The sequence below is a fragment of the Capricornis sumatraensis genome, chromosome 8 (genome assembly GCF_032405125.1).
Source record: "Capricornis sumatraensis isolate serow.1 chromosome 8, serow.2, whole genome shotgun sequence".
Classification (NCBI taxonomy): Eukaryota; Metazoa; Chordata; class Mammalia; order Artiodactyla; family Bovidae; genus Capricornis; species Capricornis sumatraensis.
The window spans coordinates 83,610,898-83,629,128 of NC_091076.1; the positions used below are offsets into that span (position 1 = coordinate 83,610,898).

At 41.9% G+C, this 18,231-nt stretch overlaps 1 protein-coding gene across 1 annotated transcript in view; it reads left to right on the forward strand.

Moving 5' to 3' along the window:
• NCOR1 (nuclear receptor corepressor 1) overlaps positions 1-18,231 on the forward strand; it is a 113,944-nt gene that overhangs the window by 72,177 nt on the left and 23,536 nt on the right. The window contains exons 21-31 of the mRNA XM_068979138.1: positions 803-932; positions 3,300-3,495; positions 9,966-10,126; positions 11,528-11,648; positions 11,742-11,843; positions 12,184-12,284; positions 12,998-13,166; positions 14,183-14,323; positions 15,568-15,651; positions 16,123-16,379; positions 16,600-16,960. Of these exons, the coding sequence (XP_068835239.1) occupies positions 803-932; positions 3,300-3,495; positions 9,966-10,126; positions 11,528-11,648; positions 11,742-11,843; positions 12,184-12,284; positions 12,998-13,166; positions 14,183-14,323; positions 15,568-15,651; positions 16,123-16,379; positions 16,600-16,960 (1,823 nt within the window). The remainder of the gene's footprint in view (positions 1-802; positions 933-3,299; positions 3,496-9,965; positions 10,127-11,527; positions 11,649-11,741; positions 11,844-12,183; positions 12,285-12,997; positions 13,167-14,182; positions 14,324-15,567; positions 15,652-16,122; positions 16,380-16,599; positions 16,961-18,231) is intronic.

Genomic DNA, 18,231 nt, shown 5'->3' on the forward strand with positions numbered 1-18,231 from the left:
GCACGGACTGGGTGGGGAGCACGGGCAGCCATGTGAGCTCAACCTGCTGTTGCCTCGTGGGAGTGCTGCCTCTGGTGCCGTTTCTCCCCAGTTTTCATGAGAAATCAGGAGTCTGGAATTATGGGTGAAATCTTTTTGTCGTTTTTATTTCTTTATTTCTGGCATTGCTGGGTCTTTGTTGCTGTGTGCAGGCTTGTCTTCTCTAGTTATGGTGAGTGGGCCCTGCTCTATGTTGCAGTACATGGGCTTCTCAGTGAGGTGGCTTCTCCTGTTGTGGAGCTCAGGCTCTAGGCTCAGGCTTTGGTAGTTGTGGTGCTCGTGGGCTTAGTTGCCCTGTGGCATGTGGGGTCTTCCTGGACCAGGAATGGAACCCGTGTCCCCTGCATTGACAGACGGACTCTTTATCACTGGACCACCAGGGAAGTCCCTGGGTGAAATTCTTGATTTTAAAATGATGGTGGTTTATTCAGATGTTTTAAAAAATACCCCCTCATCTTAGCAAAACACTAGTTTGTAACCTGTGTTAAGGGTAAATTAGGACCTGACATTCTCTAATGGCCCTTGTTCAGACTGTTCTGTTGGTTAGATGCAGATGAATATCAACCTATAAATTAACATTAGGTTTCTTTACCTGAAAATTTAGCCTTGTAGATTTTTTCCTTAGTATTCAAATATGTAAGGTTAATGTGATATGTGTGTGTGTGTGTATGTACATGTTAACTTACAAGGAATTATGATGATTGTATGTTTAAAAGTCTTGAATAAGAATATTTTGATTAGTCATTTTTAATTGCATTTTCAGAATGTTTCCTATGGATTCGAAGCCTTCGTTGTTAAATCCCGCTGGGTCTATACTGGTCTCATCACCCATAAAACCAAACCCACTGGACCTGCCTCAGCTTCAGCATCGAGCTGCTGTCATCCCACCAATGGTAAGTTTTCAACGTGAATAAGAAAAGTAGAGTTGAAAACAAAGACCTTTAGAGACATTTCTTCTCTAATCAGTGCTTGAGTTTTTTTTTAATTGTAGTAAAAATCACATAGCATGAAATTTACATCTTAACTCTTAACGTGTGCTGTTCAGTAGGGTTAAGTATATCTATTAAACCATCACCCTCCCCTGCACCCAGCAACCTACACCTTTCTACTTTCTGTTTTATGAATTTGGCTGCATACATAAGTAGGCTCATAATACAGTGTTTGTGTTCTTTGTGGCTGTTTTATTTCACTTCGCCTAATGTCCTGAAGATTATTCATAGTGTGGCACATTTAGATTCTCCTTCTATCTTAAGACTGTGTGTATAGACTACATTTGATTTATCCATTCATCTGTTGAATGCATTGCTTTTTCAAATGAATTCATGTGAGAATTGATTGAAATGATCCATTTCCAGTTAAGGAAAAAAGAGAAATGTAGTGCTCTAGCCATAAATGTTACTGAGTTTTGTGTTTGTTTTGTTTTGCTACAAGATAATAATAAATATGAATAAGTAAATAGTATATCTAGATGTTGAATGTTTCGAATAAATTATAGAGGTTATTGTTAGCTTTAGTATACAGTTCCAAACCTAGTTTTATTTGCATTTTATCTTATTAATCTCTGTGAATTTGACTCCCTTTTGATCCTGAATTCTGATATTGGGTATTGATCCTTAGTTATGTTCTAGCTCTTCATTTCAGAGGATAAAAATTTGTTCCCTAGGTCACATGACAATATGTAAAAGTTAAGTGTGTGCCTCTGATAAATAGGCTCACCAAAAAAATGATTAAACATTTGTTCATTCATTGATTTACCCAAATGGACATAAATTGAGGGTCTGCCGAGTTCAAAGTAACATTTTTTTATGTTTTGTGAAATGTCATGATCTCTGACTTCAGAAAATTTAAAGATTGGTCTTGATAATAAGACATAGAAAAAAATCATGTTTCTTTTTCTGCCTCAATATTTAAAAATTCATTTATTATAATTGGAGGATAATTGCAATGTTGTGTTGGTTTCTGCCATACATCAACATGTACCAGCCATAGGTATACATACATTCCCCTCTGCATAATAAAAATTTTAAAGAATTAAAATGTGATTCTCTGTTAGGTTGAAAAACATACTATGAGCAATTCAGAGGAAGGAGTACTTCCTGGTTAAAGAGACACTGAAAAATTCTTTGTAGGAAATAACGCAGTTCATTTTGCTTTATATTTATAGTAAAAGAAGGAAAAGGCACATTTACATATAAGCTAAAACCCAAAGGCAAGAAAATTATGTGTGTATTATGAGTGCAGTGAAAAATCCTACCTACAGCAGTGGAAAAAACTGTGGGTCTTTAGATAACAGGTTCTAAAAGAGTCTGCTCTCTGCTAGTCCCAGGATGCGCATATTCATGACAAAGCAGCTTAGATTCTTTTCTTTATGAGGTGGGAGAGATAGAAAACAGAGAAATGTGCCCTGTGAGAGAGGAGTAGGTGGCAGCAAGAAGGAAGGCAGGAGGGATGGCAGTGTGGTGTTGGATGGTGGGGCTGGCCTGTCTGAAGAGAACTGGCATCTTATGGAGTTGATGGTGGAGGGGAGGAGATGAGTGAGACCAGGGCGGCTGCCAGACTTCTGGCTGAAGCTGCTGAGGTTCTGTTTTGTACGAGAAGCCAGAGAAGTGTTCATTGTAGCAAATGAGAAGCTCCATTTTGAATTTGAGTTTTGAGGTGCTTTGAGATAGCTGAGTGGAGTTGTTAAGGGCAGTGAGTGTGAAACTTGGAGAAAAATGTCTCAAAAATATTTGCTTAAAAAAAAATTTTTGCTTATGAGCCATTAACATAGAGGTGACGTTTAAATCCACAGAAGTGGGTGTGAGCACCTGTGAGGGTCAGGAAGAGGGTGGGCCAGACCTGAGCCACCAGGGGCTCAACGTCTTGAGTTAAAAGCAGATGGAAATACTGGGATTTCTGACTTTGATTTCTCTTAACACAACTTTTGGAGAAGGCAATGGCAACCCACTCCAGTGTTCTTGCCTGGAGAATCCCAGGGTCGGGGGAGCCTGGTGGGCTGCCGTCTATGGGGTCGCAGAGAGTCAGACACGACTGAAGCGACTTAGCAGCAGCAGCAACACAACTTTGGGATTTATATCGTGTTCAAATCTGAAAGTAATTGTTTTAGCATTTTAAGCATAAAGCTTGAAGATTACTTTGATTTAAAAAATGGTAGAACCGCTTCAAGCAGTCAGATTATATAGAAATAAGGGTTACTTGCAACAGATGGTAATGGCTACTTAGTTGGTGTCTGGCATATTTAGATTTTTTTCTCCCTGTAGGTTTCTTGCACCCCGTGTAACATCCCGATTGGGACCCCTGTGAGCGGCTATGCGCTCTACCAGCGGCACATCAAAGCCATGCATGAGTCGGCTCTCCTGGAGGAACAGCGTCAACGGCAGGAGCAGCTGGACCTAGAGTGTCGGAGCTCCACCAGCCCATGCAGTGCCGCCCGGAGCCCCGGCAGAGACTGGGAAGGTGGGTAGCGCACGCACTGCCCAGGACACAGGTGTAGGTGGTGGGAAACAGAGCTGAATTTGAAACCTGGCTAATGGCGCTGTCCTGAACAGATACACTTCCTTACCTTAACCTTGGTTAGATTGTCAAGGGATGTCAGTGTTTTTGATCACTGAAGGATGGTGGTGATGTTTTCAGTAGACTTCTTGTTAATGTGAATTTTGTGATGTTCACTTTACTGCTGATGATTGTGTACTGGCCGTTCTTTCTGTTGCGTTCATCTAAGTTTTCAGAGTCAGTGAGAATTACCTGTCCTCCAAGCAAATCAGGGAGATATTCTAAATCTCTGATATGATGAGATCAACTTTGTGTAGCACAGTCGATCAGACCTTGACTTACCCCTCACTATGGTCATGGGCAAGCCACTTGACCTTCTCAGCTTTAGTAAAGTGCAAACAATACATCTGTCTGTCTAATCTAGCTATATCTTCACCTTTCTGAAAATGAATGCACATTCAGTATTGTTTTATAACACGTGGTTCAGCATTATTTTACATACAGTTTGATAATTTACAGCAGTAGTATATTAGCATATGCATAGTGTAATAGACACCTTGAAGAGCGCTGTTATCCTGTGTGTCACTGTTGTTACTTCAAGTGACAGATTTGAGTTGTGCATGTTCTTTTTAGTTGGCGCATGATACACTTAATTTCTTTTAAAACAAAAAGAAAGGGAGCCATTACTAAATTTTAGTATATTCTTCTGTTATGGTTAGAAGATGACACCTAGTAGTCAGTAGTCTGTAGTAATAGTCTGGTTGATAGTAACCGATGGGCTGCCTAGTACAACACACTTAGAATATGAGACCATTAAAGTTGTCTTTGACTATGGTTTCATTTTTTGTAATAATTCAGTGGACTGTTGGTAGTACCTTGTATAAGATAAGGGCTGTTAGCTATAGAACACCATGCATTTCAAGGACTGTTTAATGTAAAAGTGGAACTGTGGTGCTTAACTGACCCTGCTGACTCCTTGTCCCTGTCCCACCAAGAGTAAACGGTTAGTTACTGAACCTCCTGTGTCAGAGTTTTACATATAAGATTGCTAGTGTTTTAAATATAAATCTTAGACTGTTAAAAATGTGAACCAGATTAATACCCACCACGGCTATATGTATCAGTTCAGTTCAGTCACTCAGTCATGTCCGACTCTTTGTGACCCCATGAATCGCAGCACGCCAGGCCTCCCTGTCCATCACCAGCTCCCGGAGTTCACTCAGACTCACGTCCATCAAGTCAGTGAGGCCATCCAGCCATCTCATCCTCTGTTGTCCCCTTCTCCTCCTGCCCCCAATCCCTCCCAGCATCAGAGTCTTTTCCAATGAGTCAACTCTTCGCCTGAGGTGGCCAAAGTACTGGAGTTTCAGCTTCAGCATCATTCCTTCCAAAGAAATCCCAGGACTGATCTCCTTCAGAATGGACTGGTTGGGTCTCCTTACAGTCCAAGGGACTCTCAAGAGTCTTCTCCAACACCACAGTTCAAACGCATCAATTCTTCGGTGCTCAGCCTTCTTCACAGTCCAACTCTCACATCCATACATGACCACTGGAAAAACCATAGCCTTGACTAGACGGACCTTTGTTGGCAAAGTAACGTCTCTGCTTTTGAATAGACTATCTAGGTTGGTCATAACTTTCCTTCCAAGGAGTAAGCGTCTTAATTTCATGGCTGCAATCACCATCTGCAGTGATTTTGGAGCCCAAAAAATAAAGTCTGTCACTGTTTCCCCATCTATTTCCCATGAAGTGATGGGACCAGATGCCATGATTTTAGTTTTCTGAATGTTGAGCTTTAAGCCAACTTTTTCACTCTCCTCTTTCACTTTCATCAAGAAGCTTTTTAGTTCCTCTTCACTTTCTGCCATAAGGGTGGTGTTATCTGCATATCTGAGTTTATTAATATTTCTCCCAGCAATCTTGATTCCAGCTTGTGCTTCTTCCAGCCCAGCGTTTCTCATGATGTACTCTGCATATAAATTAAATAAGCAGTGTGACAATATACAGCCTTGATGTACTCCTTTTCCTATTTGGAACCAGTCTGTTGTTCCATGTCCAGTTCTAACTGTTGCTTCCTGACCTGCATACAGATTTCTCAAGAGACAGGTCAGGTGGTCTGGTATTCTCATCTCTTTCAGAATTTTCCACAGTTGATTGTGATCCACACAGTCAAAGGCTTTGGCATAGTCAATAAAGCAGAAATAGATATTTTGCTGGCTGTATGTATAATAGGTGCTAAATGAATATTTCTTGAATGAAAGTAGAAGAAATATTGTTAACTCGTGAGCTTTTAGTATATTGCCTCTAGAGAATCCTTAATCCCTAACTCAGTAATTGACATAATGTGTACTCAGCAATTACATGTTAAAGGAATGATTTAAATGGAGTAGGATAAAAATGGATTTAGCAGAAGTACTTGTGTTTTGAGCATTCCAATGATGAGAAAAATCTGTCAGTATGAAAATGATAAATTGTAGAATAAGTCTTTTGATCTATTCCTTACATAAATGATTTAGAATAATTTTTTTGAAACAGAATTAAAATGTGGAAAAAATAACATTCAAATAGTGTTTTCTGAACTTATGCTAAAGCTTAGCATTATTCAGCTGACAACACCTGAATCATTCTAATATGTCTGTATAGTTGTTTTAAGAACTGAGGCTGTTTTGTTGATCTCCGTTACAAAGTGGGTTGTATTGGCACCCCCAAGTTCTAAGACTTCAGACTGCGAATTGCATTTCTCCGTGATCAGTCACATTAATCCATGTGGTTTAGATCTGAATGGTATCCTTTTTTAAATAGTGATGCAATGGTGTTAAACCCAAACTGTCATTATTTATGTGATCAGTATGACACCAAAGTGTTTGTTAATATGACATCACTTTGGTCCAAGGTGACTCTCTACAAACTGAGGTGGTTGATTACATTTTATTCCAAGGTTAAGTTTTGTGTTAGCTAATCTAGCTAGTATGTTCATCCAGTAATTTGTTTAACAAGTGCTGAAGGCTCTCCTGAATTTATAACTACTTTGTAGTTTGCTTAAAGGATAATCTCCCAAATAACATTTATATGTTTCCAATTAACTCGCTTGTATGTAGAACGTTTGATAGGAATATTTTCGGTGCAGCATCATAAAATAGTTTATAGAATGGTAAATACAGTGAGAATGAGTTCTAACGTATAAACCATTACCAACTGGTGTTGTCCATGTGAAGTAGGAACACACTTCTGGCTTTTCCTTTCACAGGCTCATTTAGAAGGTAACAGGCAGCACCTGTTGTCCACCTATTGGATTGTGTTCACCTTCTCTTTGAGACAGGCGGTTTAAACCTTTCCATTTGTAGAAAAGCTTGAAAAAGCCTCAGAGAAAAGTTGTTTTCATTTTCCAGTAACATTTACACAAGTTGACTCCTGCTTTAGTTGGAAACCTCTTTTTTGCAGTGAAAGATCTCAGACTTAACACAGGTAAAGGTAGTTAGACGTGAAGTTCTAATGCAGGTTTTAACAAAATCCAATCAAAATAAGAGTTTATGCTTCTGTGCAACTTGTAGTTTATCTTTTTTATTTTTTCAACTGAGTATGTGATGACTAAATGGTTGTATTTAGAACCATCTAAAATTTCATCTTTTTATTTAACACTATTATGACAAGTATATTTATTTTTATGCATGTTTATAAACTTACAAAACAATCCTTCACTGAATATATATAATGTGCTCTCATGTTAAATTGTCTAGAAAGGGAGACATGGTTTTCTTTTGTAGTTGGTTTATTTCATAAATCTGCACAGTATTAGGACACTTACTAATCAGTCAGAGAAGGAATGGGTAGCATCATCCTGATGGTGCCTCCAGAGGCATCTGAAATTTCTGCACCCAGTGCTCAGGAAGCCATCACTGCACTGCGGCTCAGAGCTCAGGCCAGGAACTGCACTGCTGTAGGAAAGTCTCCAACCTTGGTTGGGCAGTTAGGGTGTGAGTCTTCTGAGCCTCAGTTGCCTCCTCTGTCAAACGTTGTTAATGATCTCATTAGTTCTCAGAGCTTAACGAGATACTTCCTGTAGTCTCAGTGCTCTGCCCATAGTACAGATTCCTATTAGCTGAGGTTACTTTCACTGTTTCCAGTTTTAAAAAATACCTTAATAAGCTAAAGAACATTTAATTGTGCTAGTCAGTTCTCTACTTGAAACCAGTCACCAGCCTTCCACTTCACAGTGAGAGGCTGGAGACCTTCTCTTTAGAAAGGACCTGTGAAGATGCCATGTCACTGCGGTTAAGGGAGAAAGGAATCAAGCAAGAGGGCTACTGTTGAAGGGAGAAGGCAAGTTATTTTTCAGAGGGGAAGACTATCCACCTAGGAAGTCTGAAGAATTAACTGAGAAGTTATTTGAGCTAAGAGGAAAGTACATTAAGTTTCTCAGAAAAAATTGATATACGGAGATCTATATTTATCTTTCTTATATCTGCAGAAATCAGTGTGTAAAATATATATTTTTTTTCCCGTGTATACTAAACAGATGGTTTTCCTCACAACAAAATTTAAAAATAACTATTAAAATTATATGAAATTATGAAAAATGACCTATATGAAAAAATCAATGTTCCTCAATTGGAAAACTTAGTATAAAATGTCAAGTCTCCTGTAAATATACATGCAGTGAAAATTCCAGTGATACATTGGGGAGGAAGTACTCAAAATGATTTAAATTTAGATTTATCTGAAAGAACAAGTGGATAAAACTAGGTAAGCAAAAGAATAAAAGATGAATGGGAATTTGTTCTGGCAAACATTAAAATGCCACAGTTTAAAGTGGTTTAGGTTACAGATGATTTTTACTTTCTTTTCTAAAATTATAGTATGTCAATTTTACTTCCTTTAAAGAAAGAAAAGATGATATATAATATAGAAAATTATATAATTATATATATTTGTGTTTTTTCTTAATATGACTCTGCATATCTGATATGCCCTTGAAGTCCTTAAAGTTTATCTTTATACTTCATGTGGAGGTAAATTAGTAGAATAATTTTCATTAGCATTGTTACAGTAAAATTCATAAGCTTGCATAGCCATTAAAAATGATTTTGATCTGCATCTTTTGAAATCCTTCTTCTGTTTCTTGATTGCATTTATTTCTCTAATACCTAAGCAGTGGGCTTCAACAGGCTAATTATAAAAGTCAAAATCCTCAGCATTCTGGCCTCTAATTCAGGGTATACCTGAATTCATAGAATGGCTGGATAATCCGTTGTTTGCCTGTTGTGATCTTTATTGCATGTGAAAAGACTTGATTCTCCTAATGAGAGGACAGAGAAGTTCTCTGTGCTTTGAAAGAAGAAATTGTCATTGCATTTTTGTGGATTTCATTAGGTCAGAGTACTGGTGCTTACACAGAAGATTTGGGTGTGTAGGGTTTTGTAACCTAGACCTCTATAGTAGTATAGAGTTGGATCTGCCTCCGGACTGTGTGGGCTGGTCCTGTCACACTTGCTATTTCAATCTGGGGTTCTTCCCTTATGTTGGTAACTTTAACTTCCATAGGAAAATCAGTCGCCTATATGCCCTATGCTGAGGCCACACGTGCTCTAGAGCAGGAGGCACAGATGCACAGTACTGCGGCCAGGTCAGCGTCACCGTGTAGGCTCTCTCCGCAGCCCAGTGTGAGTGCAGCCCACTCTAGTGGCCTGCCAGGTAAATACCGATCCTCCTGCCGTGGCTGCTGGCCATCCACCTACACTGCTGGCAGGGATGGTTTGTTTCCAGGACACGTCCCCGCTATTTCAGAATTCCTTTCTTGTTTCTCTGCATCCCATCTTCAGTTGTATTCAGTTGAGATTCACTGGGCCACTGGGAGGTTTGTGTTCATACCTGTGTACCGTGACGTTGACTGCCTATTCTCCTATGAGTACATGTAGTTTGTGAAAATCTTGAGATCCACCCCCTGCTAAGAAATATTCAAATGTCTGTGAGAGTCAGAATCAGTAAGTGTTTCTCAAATTATGCAAGATGCAAAGAAGACATACAACTGGCTGTCAGTCATATCTGTATATTTTCTAGAGTTGTAATATCAACTGTCCCTAAGAAACACCCTTCTTTTCACCTTCTGTGTGAGGTCCAAGGAGTGGTGCAGAGAGAGAAGAAATCACTAAAGACTGCTGTTTGCATAAGCTGAACAGAAATAGTCTGAAATGGACATCAGCCTGAAAGCTCTGGTTTGACAGGAAGTTGAGTATTTCAGTGTCACAGATACCATTTGTGACCTGAGTATGGATACAGATTTAATCTAAGTGAAAGAAATTTAAAATAGAAGTGTTCACCCTCAAATTCATCTTGCACTTAAAATTGAATTGTGATTGAAGAAATAATTGAGATAAGTGGAACATCACAAACTAGGAAATTGACTATTTCAAATAATTTTTTCTTCCTTTTAAAAGTCCTCCAGCCTGCTCCACATCAGGTGATAACTAACCTCCCTGAAGGGGTTCGGCTTCCAACAACTCGGCCCACTCGGCCGCCGCCTCCTCTCATCCCATCATCCAAAACCACAGTGGCTTCCGAGAAACCATCGTTTTTACTGGGAGGCTCCATCTCGCAGGTAAGAGGACTTCTCTTCCGAGGAGATTCTCTGTTGGTTACTGTTCTGTAAAGATTTTCCCTCCCTCCCATATTTATTTGCCAGAGTCTAAATGAAAAGTATTTATGACGAGACATTGACTTAAAAATGCAGCAGTCACTTTGTCTTCCATGGCGCATGCAGGTTTGTTTGAGTTAGGTCCCCAAATTGAGTGACAGTGTTATGTGGCCACTCATATCTCTGTTTGCTTAATCATTGGTCAGCTAATGATCAGGGAGCTCTGTGCCCGGAAGGACTTAAATTTCCCAGTCTTTACCAAGGGACTCTTCAACCAGGCAGCCAACAACACTGCCTGCTATCACAGAGCCTTGAGGTGGGACCACACACAGTGAGGACACACGACCTTCTGGAGTTTCCCCTGGCCGGTGTGCAGCCTGCACATGTATATGGCCTTCTAGGTCCCCAGGAAGATGTTGGACCTCTGCAGACCCCCGTGGACATCTTGTTCTTTAGCTTTTCCTTTTTGTGGGGAGGGGTGGGGTCTACCTCAAAGGATGCAGGATCTGAGTTCCCTGACCAGGGATGGAACTCTCACCCTTTGCCATGGAGTCTTAACCACTGGACTACTAGGGACGTCCCTCTTACAGTTTATGGTTAGCCTGATTGTTTGCTCTGACTGCCTCGGCCAGGGGAGAAGTTAATCCATTGACTCTAATTGTTTCTGACAAGCCTACACCTGCTTCCCCACCCTGTCAGGCCAGATCAAGACAGCTTTGCAGGTGGGGTCTGTCAGATAACCGCTCAGCCAGTCTGATAATGACAGTCATCTGAGCCTGACCCCCTGTACTTTCATGTGACCAGAGCTGTGGGTTCTAAGGGCTGAAGCAGACCGGCAGTGGGGGTCAGCAGAGCAAGTTCACGGGTCATAGAGCTCACAATTCTCACCAGAGTTCGCCATTTTCCTGAATAAATGGTCCTAGATTTCTACAGGTCTTTGGTTACAGAGTTGGAAAAGAGTTCTTAAAGGGCTGATTCTTAACCTTCCTGCTAGTTTTCTGGTTGCCTTTGTGGAGGAGGGTCTTTAGAAGTTCTTCCTCCACCATTTATCCCTCCACCAGGGATAAATGCAGTTAATAATAATAGCTATATCTGAGGGTATGGTTAAGTGTTTTCAGTTATGTAATTTGTTAATAATACATATCAATCTACCTAAAATTTAGGGTGATTTTGGAAGATGTCTTGCTCCTTTTAAAAGCTTTTAAAATTTAACCAATCTGCAACGAGGATTTTCTTGCTTTATACTTAGTTTTGGTGTTGGGGGTGGATGGGTGGTAAGTTTTCTAAACAGAAACGTGTACCTTAACTCTAGAGTTGACCTTGTGAAGAGACAGTGTTATTCTAGTCCTTTAACATTATTTTTAGGGAACACCCGGCACTTACTTGCCTTCTCCTAATCAGGCCTCCTACGCCCCCGAGGCAGCGAAGCCCTCGGCAGGCTCCATCTCTCTAGGACTGCCACGGCAGCAGGAGGCCACCAAGCCAGGTCAGTGAGGAGGGGGCGGACCGTAGCCACTTTCGTGGCGCACCAGTCGGGGACTTGGCACTTGAGCTCACTCTGTCTTGCTCTGGCCCACAGCCACCGTGCCCTACATCAAGCAGGAGGAGTTCTCTCCCCGAAGCCAGAACTCACAGCCTGAGGGTTTACTGGTCAGAGCCCAGCACGAAGGGGTGGTCAGAGGTAAGACACACTGTAGGGCAGAAATATACTCTGATCCCCAGTAAATGGGTTAAGGGAAGTCAGTAGTATGTTTTAAAGATGGGCTCTTAAATTAGAGCCTTTAAATTCTTAAGTTTTCTTTCCATATAAAAATCATTTTAAAACTTTGAAATTTTGTGTTTCTGCAGTGCTTTTTAAAAATTGTGAAATTATTTTTAAATTATGTTTCAGTAAAACACTGTTCCTTTTGTGCTGCGGTTCCCCTTTTTTTCTCTTCTCTCCCAAGCAGGGGCTGGTTTTGTTGGCCTGTTTTTTTGTAGATGTGGGGGTGTGATTGACTGATGATTCTGTTGTTACCCAGGTACCTCAGGAGCCATTCAAGAAGGAAGCATAACTCGGGGAACGCCCTCTGGCAAACTCTCTGTGGAGAGCATCCCGTCCCTCCGAGGTTCCATCACCCAGGTCAGTTGTTCTCCTTCCCAAGACCCAAACCACAGCTGGTAGAAAACCAGAAGTGAAGTCTCAAGTGGGTTGGCCATTCTAGCACAAGTTTTGTGACAAAGTTGTTCATTGTTCTGGGGTTTGGGACAGGTCTCAGTGATAAACCTGTGATAAACCTCAGATGATAAACCACAAGCCAAATCATCTCTACTGTGTTTCATTGAAAAAGGTGGATTATTTGCAGATTGGCAGAAAAAACAAGTTATAATTGATGCAACTCTGCCTGGCAGAGCTTTTAACATGTGTTCAGCTTAAACAGAAATTGAGAGGAAAATCATAAATTGTTTGCTTGCTTTTACAACTTGTCGTTATCTTTTTCTTATAAATTTTGAAAAAACTTGATTATATTTGCATGAGTTTAGGCCTTAAGACAAATTTTGTTTCTTAGAGTTAAGTGCTTTCATAGTGGCTTGACTTTGAGGTGGGGAAGAAGGCTGACTCAACTCATATACCTATTGGCATTTTAGGAAGTTTTGCATGGCAGGGTTCAAGGACCAAGGTACAGTCTTCCTTTATGTTTATAAAACATGTCTGGTTTCCCATCATGTGCTGGCCTTTCTTATTTGAGGTCATGGCTTGATCTGATGCTTGGTGTGGCAGGTTACATTTTCTGAGCGTTTGTGTCCTGTCAGCTGAAGTGATGCTCATGCTGCCTGTGTCTGATTGAATGGCAGGGGACCCCGGCTCTGTCCCAGGCTGGCATACCCACTGAGGCATTGGTGAAGGGACCTGTTTCTAGACTGTCCATTGAAGAGAGCAGTCCTGAGAAAGGCCGGGAGGAAGCTGCCTCCAAAGGCCACGTTATTTACGAAGGCAAAAGTGGACACATCTTATCCTATGATAGTAAGTATCGCCTCTCCACTCCAAGGCTGGTGCTGTCACATGTGACAGGGGTGTGGGGCTGGCTCCTTACCTACTGGCTTTGGGAAAGTGAGTTTTCTTTCCCCAAGCCCAGGTTTCCCCTCTGTAATGTAAAAAGGGTTAACGTGAGTACTTCTCTTGAAACTTTGGTGAAAAATTAACTGAGACAGTCAGTGAAAAGTGCTTAACAGCATGGAGCCCAGAGTAAGTGTTCCCTGAGTGGCTCCCCACTGCCAGCTGTAGTCATTAGATTTAGCCTAGGAAAAGAATCTCTGTTTAATAGAACCACAGCTAAATGTCTGCTCAGCAAAAACAAGTCCCTGTGAATGCGATTTGACCCCCTTCTATTTTAAAGGAATGCCAGTTTTACTTGTTAAGGAGTAGATAGTAGTCTGGTAATCCTAGAAAGAGTACTGAATTTAAATTCACCTTAAATGTAACTGTTTTAATGCCTGTATCTAAACATTCGTCTTTAGATGTGTTCATGAGTTTAAGTTTCAGCTTGCGCACTGTTATGAGCAGTGTGCTGAAACTGCACTGTCCTGCCCAGACATGCGTCTCCCCTTTTTCCACCGTGCCCACCCTGGCTCAGCTGGCGATGACTTTCGTCAGTCACATTGCTGTGTCCAGTGACCCTTACCTGAAATTTCATATGCCCAGATCCCTTTCCAGCAGTTTGATCGCCTGCTGCCTGTAGTACCTGTTACTCAGTGGTAACTGCCGTTAGTTAACCTGGACCCATCACTATTGTTAAGTTCCTTGAGGGAAGCGACCTAATTTACACCCTGCAATCCTGGTTTATGCCTGACCCTCAGTAAATACATTTGAATGAATGAAAACATTTTTATAAATATCATCTACACAGAGGTAGGTATGTAGTAGATTAAGACCAGTTTTTATATCATCTTCATGAGATCATGAGGTTAAAGTAACTTATTTAGGCCTTGGGCTGATAGGCCTTGGGCTCTACCCGAGCAGTGCTTGTGTCTGTTCTGCAGATATTAAGAATGCCCGAGAAGGGACAAGGAGTCCGAGAACAGCTCATGAAATCAGTCTCAAAAGAAGCTATGAATCAGTGGATGGAACAATAAAACAAGGGTTGTCCATGAGGGAGTCTCCCGTATCAGCACCGCTGGAGGGTAAAGTGTTTCCAGAGCTCTGTTTAGATACATTTAATTCTGTACAGCCAGTTTGCATTGTTGGGTTAGGTTACATTTAATATCTGTCATTTCTACCTGAAATTTGTATCAGTATATAATGAAACATATAAATATGTTAATATATTATAAATACATGTAGTATAAAATGTGTAATAGTAATTAACATACTAATATGAAAGTTATATTAGTAAACATTTAAATTTATGTTCATCTCTACATATAAATCAAGCAGTACATGACACTGAAGGGGAAAGTAAAGACAAAATTGATCTTATCATAGGTAATTGTTAGAATGCTCATGTAATTTGTAGATTGATCCTGTTTAAGTGAGTTTAAAAATGTGAAGTTCATCACAAGCATTTGTTTTTATTGTGGGGCCGGCAGAGTGGTATATAACATACAGAGTAGAGACGTATTTGAGTCTCGCTCTTTCCTGGTGCGTCTGTCTGTGCCCATCTCTTGCTCTGTCAGTTGAGGGCTTGTTCCTGCAGTCATGTGAGGAGGAGAAACAGCTGTGCAGCCCTGTGCTGATTATGTGGCATTGCCTTCATCACATGATCACCATGGTTTGTTTTGTGAATGGTTCACTTTCCTTAAGTCTTAACCTGACTCAACTATTCTGTTTTAATCTAGATGAGAAATGGGAAACAGGGTAAGGATTCCTCAGTCTTGAAGGCCTATTGAAATTTTCTAAGAGCTGAATTTTCTCTGTAGTTAAAAAAAAAATTCTCACTTTCCTCAATTCAAATTCATTGGCAGTGTAACATGAAACTTCTGAAAAGGTTATTTACATGTGTTTCATTTTGGTTTGCATCTTTAGTGTATTTTATCTGTTTTGGGGGTATCCATCTTTCATGTTTTTCTCTTCAGAGCTTAACGGTGATTTCCTAACCCTAACCCTCTGTATTTTCTCTCACCTTGATAAGCACTGAGAATTTAGACTTAGCTTTGAAAGTGTTGTTCTCTACGCTTTAACTTAGATGTCTTCCTTGGCCATTTTCTATTTGCAAAAATGTTTGAAAATAAACAGTTTTAAAAGTGGATACTTCAGCTTTTACTGTTTTTTTCCATGATGTTCTTCTGAATAGTTTGCAAATCTGAAATGGTTCTCCTTTTTCCATGGAGCTTTTGTCAGAAGTGTGTCCTCTTAGAACAGTTAGTTGTGTGCCTGAGTTGACATCTGTGCTGTATCTAACACTGGAACTGCCTGCTTGTTTTGAAAGGGCTCATCTGCCGCGCGTTGCCCAGGGGGAGCCCTCACTCCGACCTCAAGGACAGGACCGTGCTGTCTGGGTCCATCATGCATGGTAACTCTCCACTTGTTTGCTTCTGTTCGCAACTGTCTCAGGGCAAAGTAGTTTGAAATTAACGTGCAGGGTGTGAAGCCTGTTTTTCAAGGTATCTTCCCTTTTGACATGTTAGGTATTTAAACCCTAACTATAACTCTTCTCTGAGTTTCATAGTTTATTTGAAGATGATAGTTGCTTAATCTTTTAATACAGACATCTTCATTATGTAAGAACCACTCTTGATTGTGCTGAATGATGTATTAAGTCTTGAACAAACCCCCCCTCCCCCATAATGGCCAATGAAATGAATATTTACATAAGGATCTTACTGTAAACAGAAAACTGATTAGAAACTGCAAACAGCAAGGCATTGATTTCTTTATATTGTGGTAATTTATATGCAACAAAATTTACTGTTATAACAGTTTTTAAGTGTATAGTTCAGTGGCATTAATTTACCAAATGTGTTTCTTGAATCCTTCTTTGAAGGCACACCAAGAGCGACCACTGAAAGTTTCGAGGATGGCCTTAAGTACCCCAAACAGATTAAAAGGGAGAGTCCACCCATCCGAGCTTTTGAAGGTGCCATCACCAAAGGAAAGCCCTACGATGGCATCACCACCATCAAAGAGATGGGGCGCTCCGTTCACGAGATCCCCCGGCAGGATGTGTTGGCTCAGGAGAGTCGCAAAACCCCCGAGGTGGTGCCGAGCTCTCGGCCGGTCATTGAGGGCTCCATCTCCCAGGTACCATCTGCTTTGGACCACAGTGCAGCAGTAGTTATCAGTGGTTCTAGATCATTTTAAACATCGGGTCTCCTGAAAGTAAACGTGGAGGTCTCTGTGACCTCAGTTCTGGTCTGGGAGCATGGGCACTCAGCAGTTCTTCCCTGGCACACGCCAGTGTGGAACTTGAGATGGAGCCCAGCCGCAGGGCTGCCTGTAACACTTGTCTCTTGACCCACAGGGCACACCCATCAAGTTCGACAGCAGCTCGGGTCAATCTGCCATCAAACACAACGTCAAGTCCCTGATCACGGGGCCTAGCAAACTGCCCCGTGGGATTCCTCCACTGGAAATTGTGCCCGAGAACGTTAAAGTGGTAGAAAGGGGCAAGTATGAAGACGTGAAGGCAGGAGAGCCGGTGCGGTCCCGGCACACGTCGGTGGTGAGCTCTGGCCCCTCAGTCCTCAGGTCCACTCTCCATGAAGCTCCCAAAGCGCAGCTGAGCCCGGGGATTTATGAGGACACCAGTGCACGGCGCACGCCGGGGAGCTACGCCAGCACCGTGTCCCGGGGCTCGCCCATGCTGAGCAGAGCTTCTGAAGGTGTGTTGCTCTCATATGCTGTCTGACCATTCATGCTGTCCCCCGCAGCACGTGGCCTGGTGTTGGTTCCAGGGCCTTGCAGCCTGTCTGCTGTGCTCTGGGAGACTGGCTGCCCCTCAAAATAGGCATAATTGCAAGTAAAATGTCTAATGTTCTCATTAAGTGCAGGGTGCACTGGAGTCCAGAAATGGTGGAACAGGTCGTGCTTGGCATGGATTTTCAGCTAAGCCGGAGAATTTCTGGAAGTCGGTCTGGATGGTCAGCTCTCCTCACTGTCTGCTGTGTGTCTGCTGTCTGAGTGCTCAGGCCATGAGGCTGGCTGCTTAGGGTGAATCGAGGTTCTTACTGCGCTGAGCTGGACATGTTCCTTAGCCTTTCTGTGCTCTAGTGTCCTCATCTGTGAACTGGAGGTATAATACCAAGGCTGGCCTCATAGGATGGCTATGCAGATAAAATGAGGTGATGTGTTGAAAGGACTTTGGCAGTATGTGCCCCACACAGTGTGGGAAGGACTAGGTAATTGTGAACTATTATTACTGCTCGGTTCTGTTTTATGACCAGAACCCGCCCCTCCTAGGGGTTCATGCTGCTGCAGAGACATCTGGGTCATGAGAGGCGTGGATTTTTACCAGGTGGTCTGTGAACAATCTGAGGCCCTTAGAAATGTTTCCACCGAGCATTTTAGATTGTAATGCAGTACTCGTTTATTGAGGGCTTATGTGCAGACTCCCGTGGGCGGTTGGAGGGGCCACACAGAGGGAGGAGAAGAGGGAAATGTCCATCGGGGCCATGGCGTAAACCTACACCCTGTTGGTTCTGGTCTTGAAGGAGAATTGCCCTGCAGAGGGGAGAGGCTCTGCTTGTTAGAGCGAATTGTGGCAGGGAGGGGAGGTGATAAACCAGCATGATTTCTTGGCTTCCACACATAGGTTTGTGTGATCACAGCAAAGTTGATATTATCAAAATAGTAATTAGATGGTGCTCATGGTTGCACCGGGCATACTCCAGTACTCTTGTCTGGAAAATCCATGGACGGAGGAGCCTGGTAGGCTGCAGTCCATGGGGTCGCTAAGAGTCGGACACAACTAAGCAACTTGATTTTCACTTTTCACTTTCATGCATTGGAGAAGGAAATGGCAACCCACTCCAGTGTTCTTGCCTGGAGAATCCCAGGGACTGGGGAGCCTGGTAGGCTGCCGTCTATGGGGTCACACAGAGTCAGACACAACTGAAGCGACTTAGCAGCAGCAGCAGCAGCACGGTTGCACAGT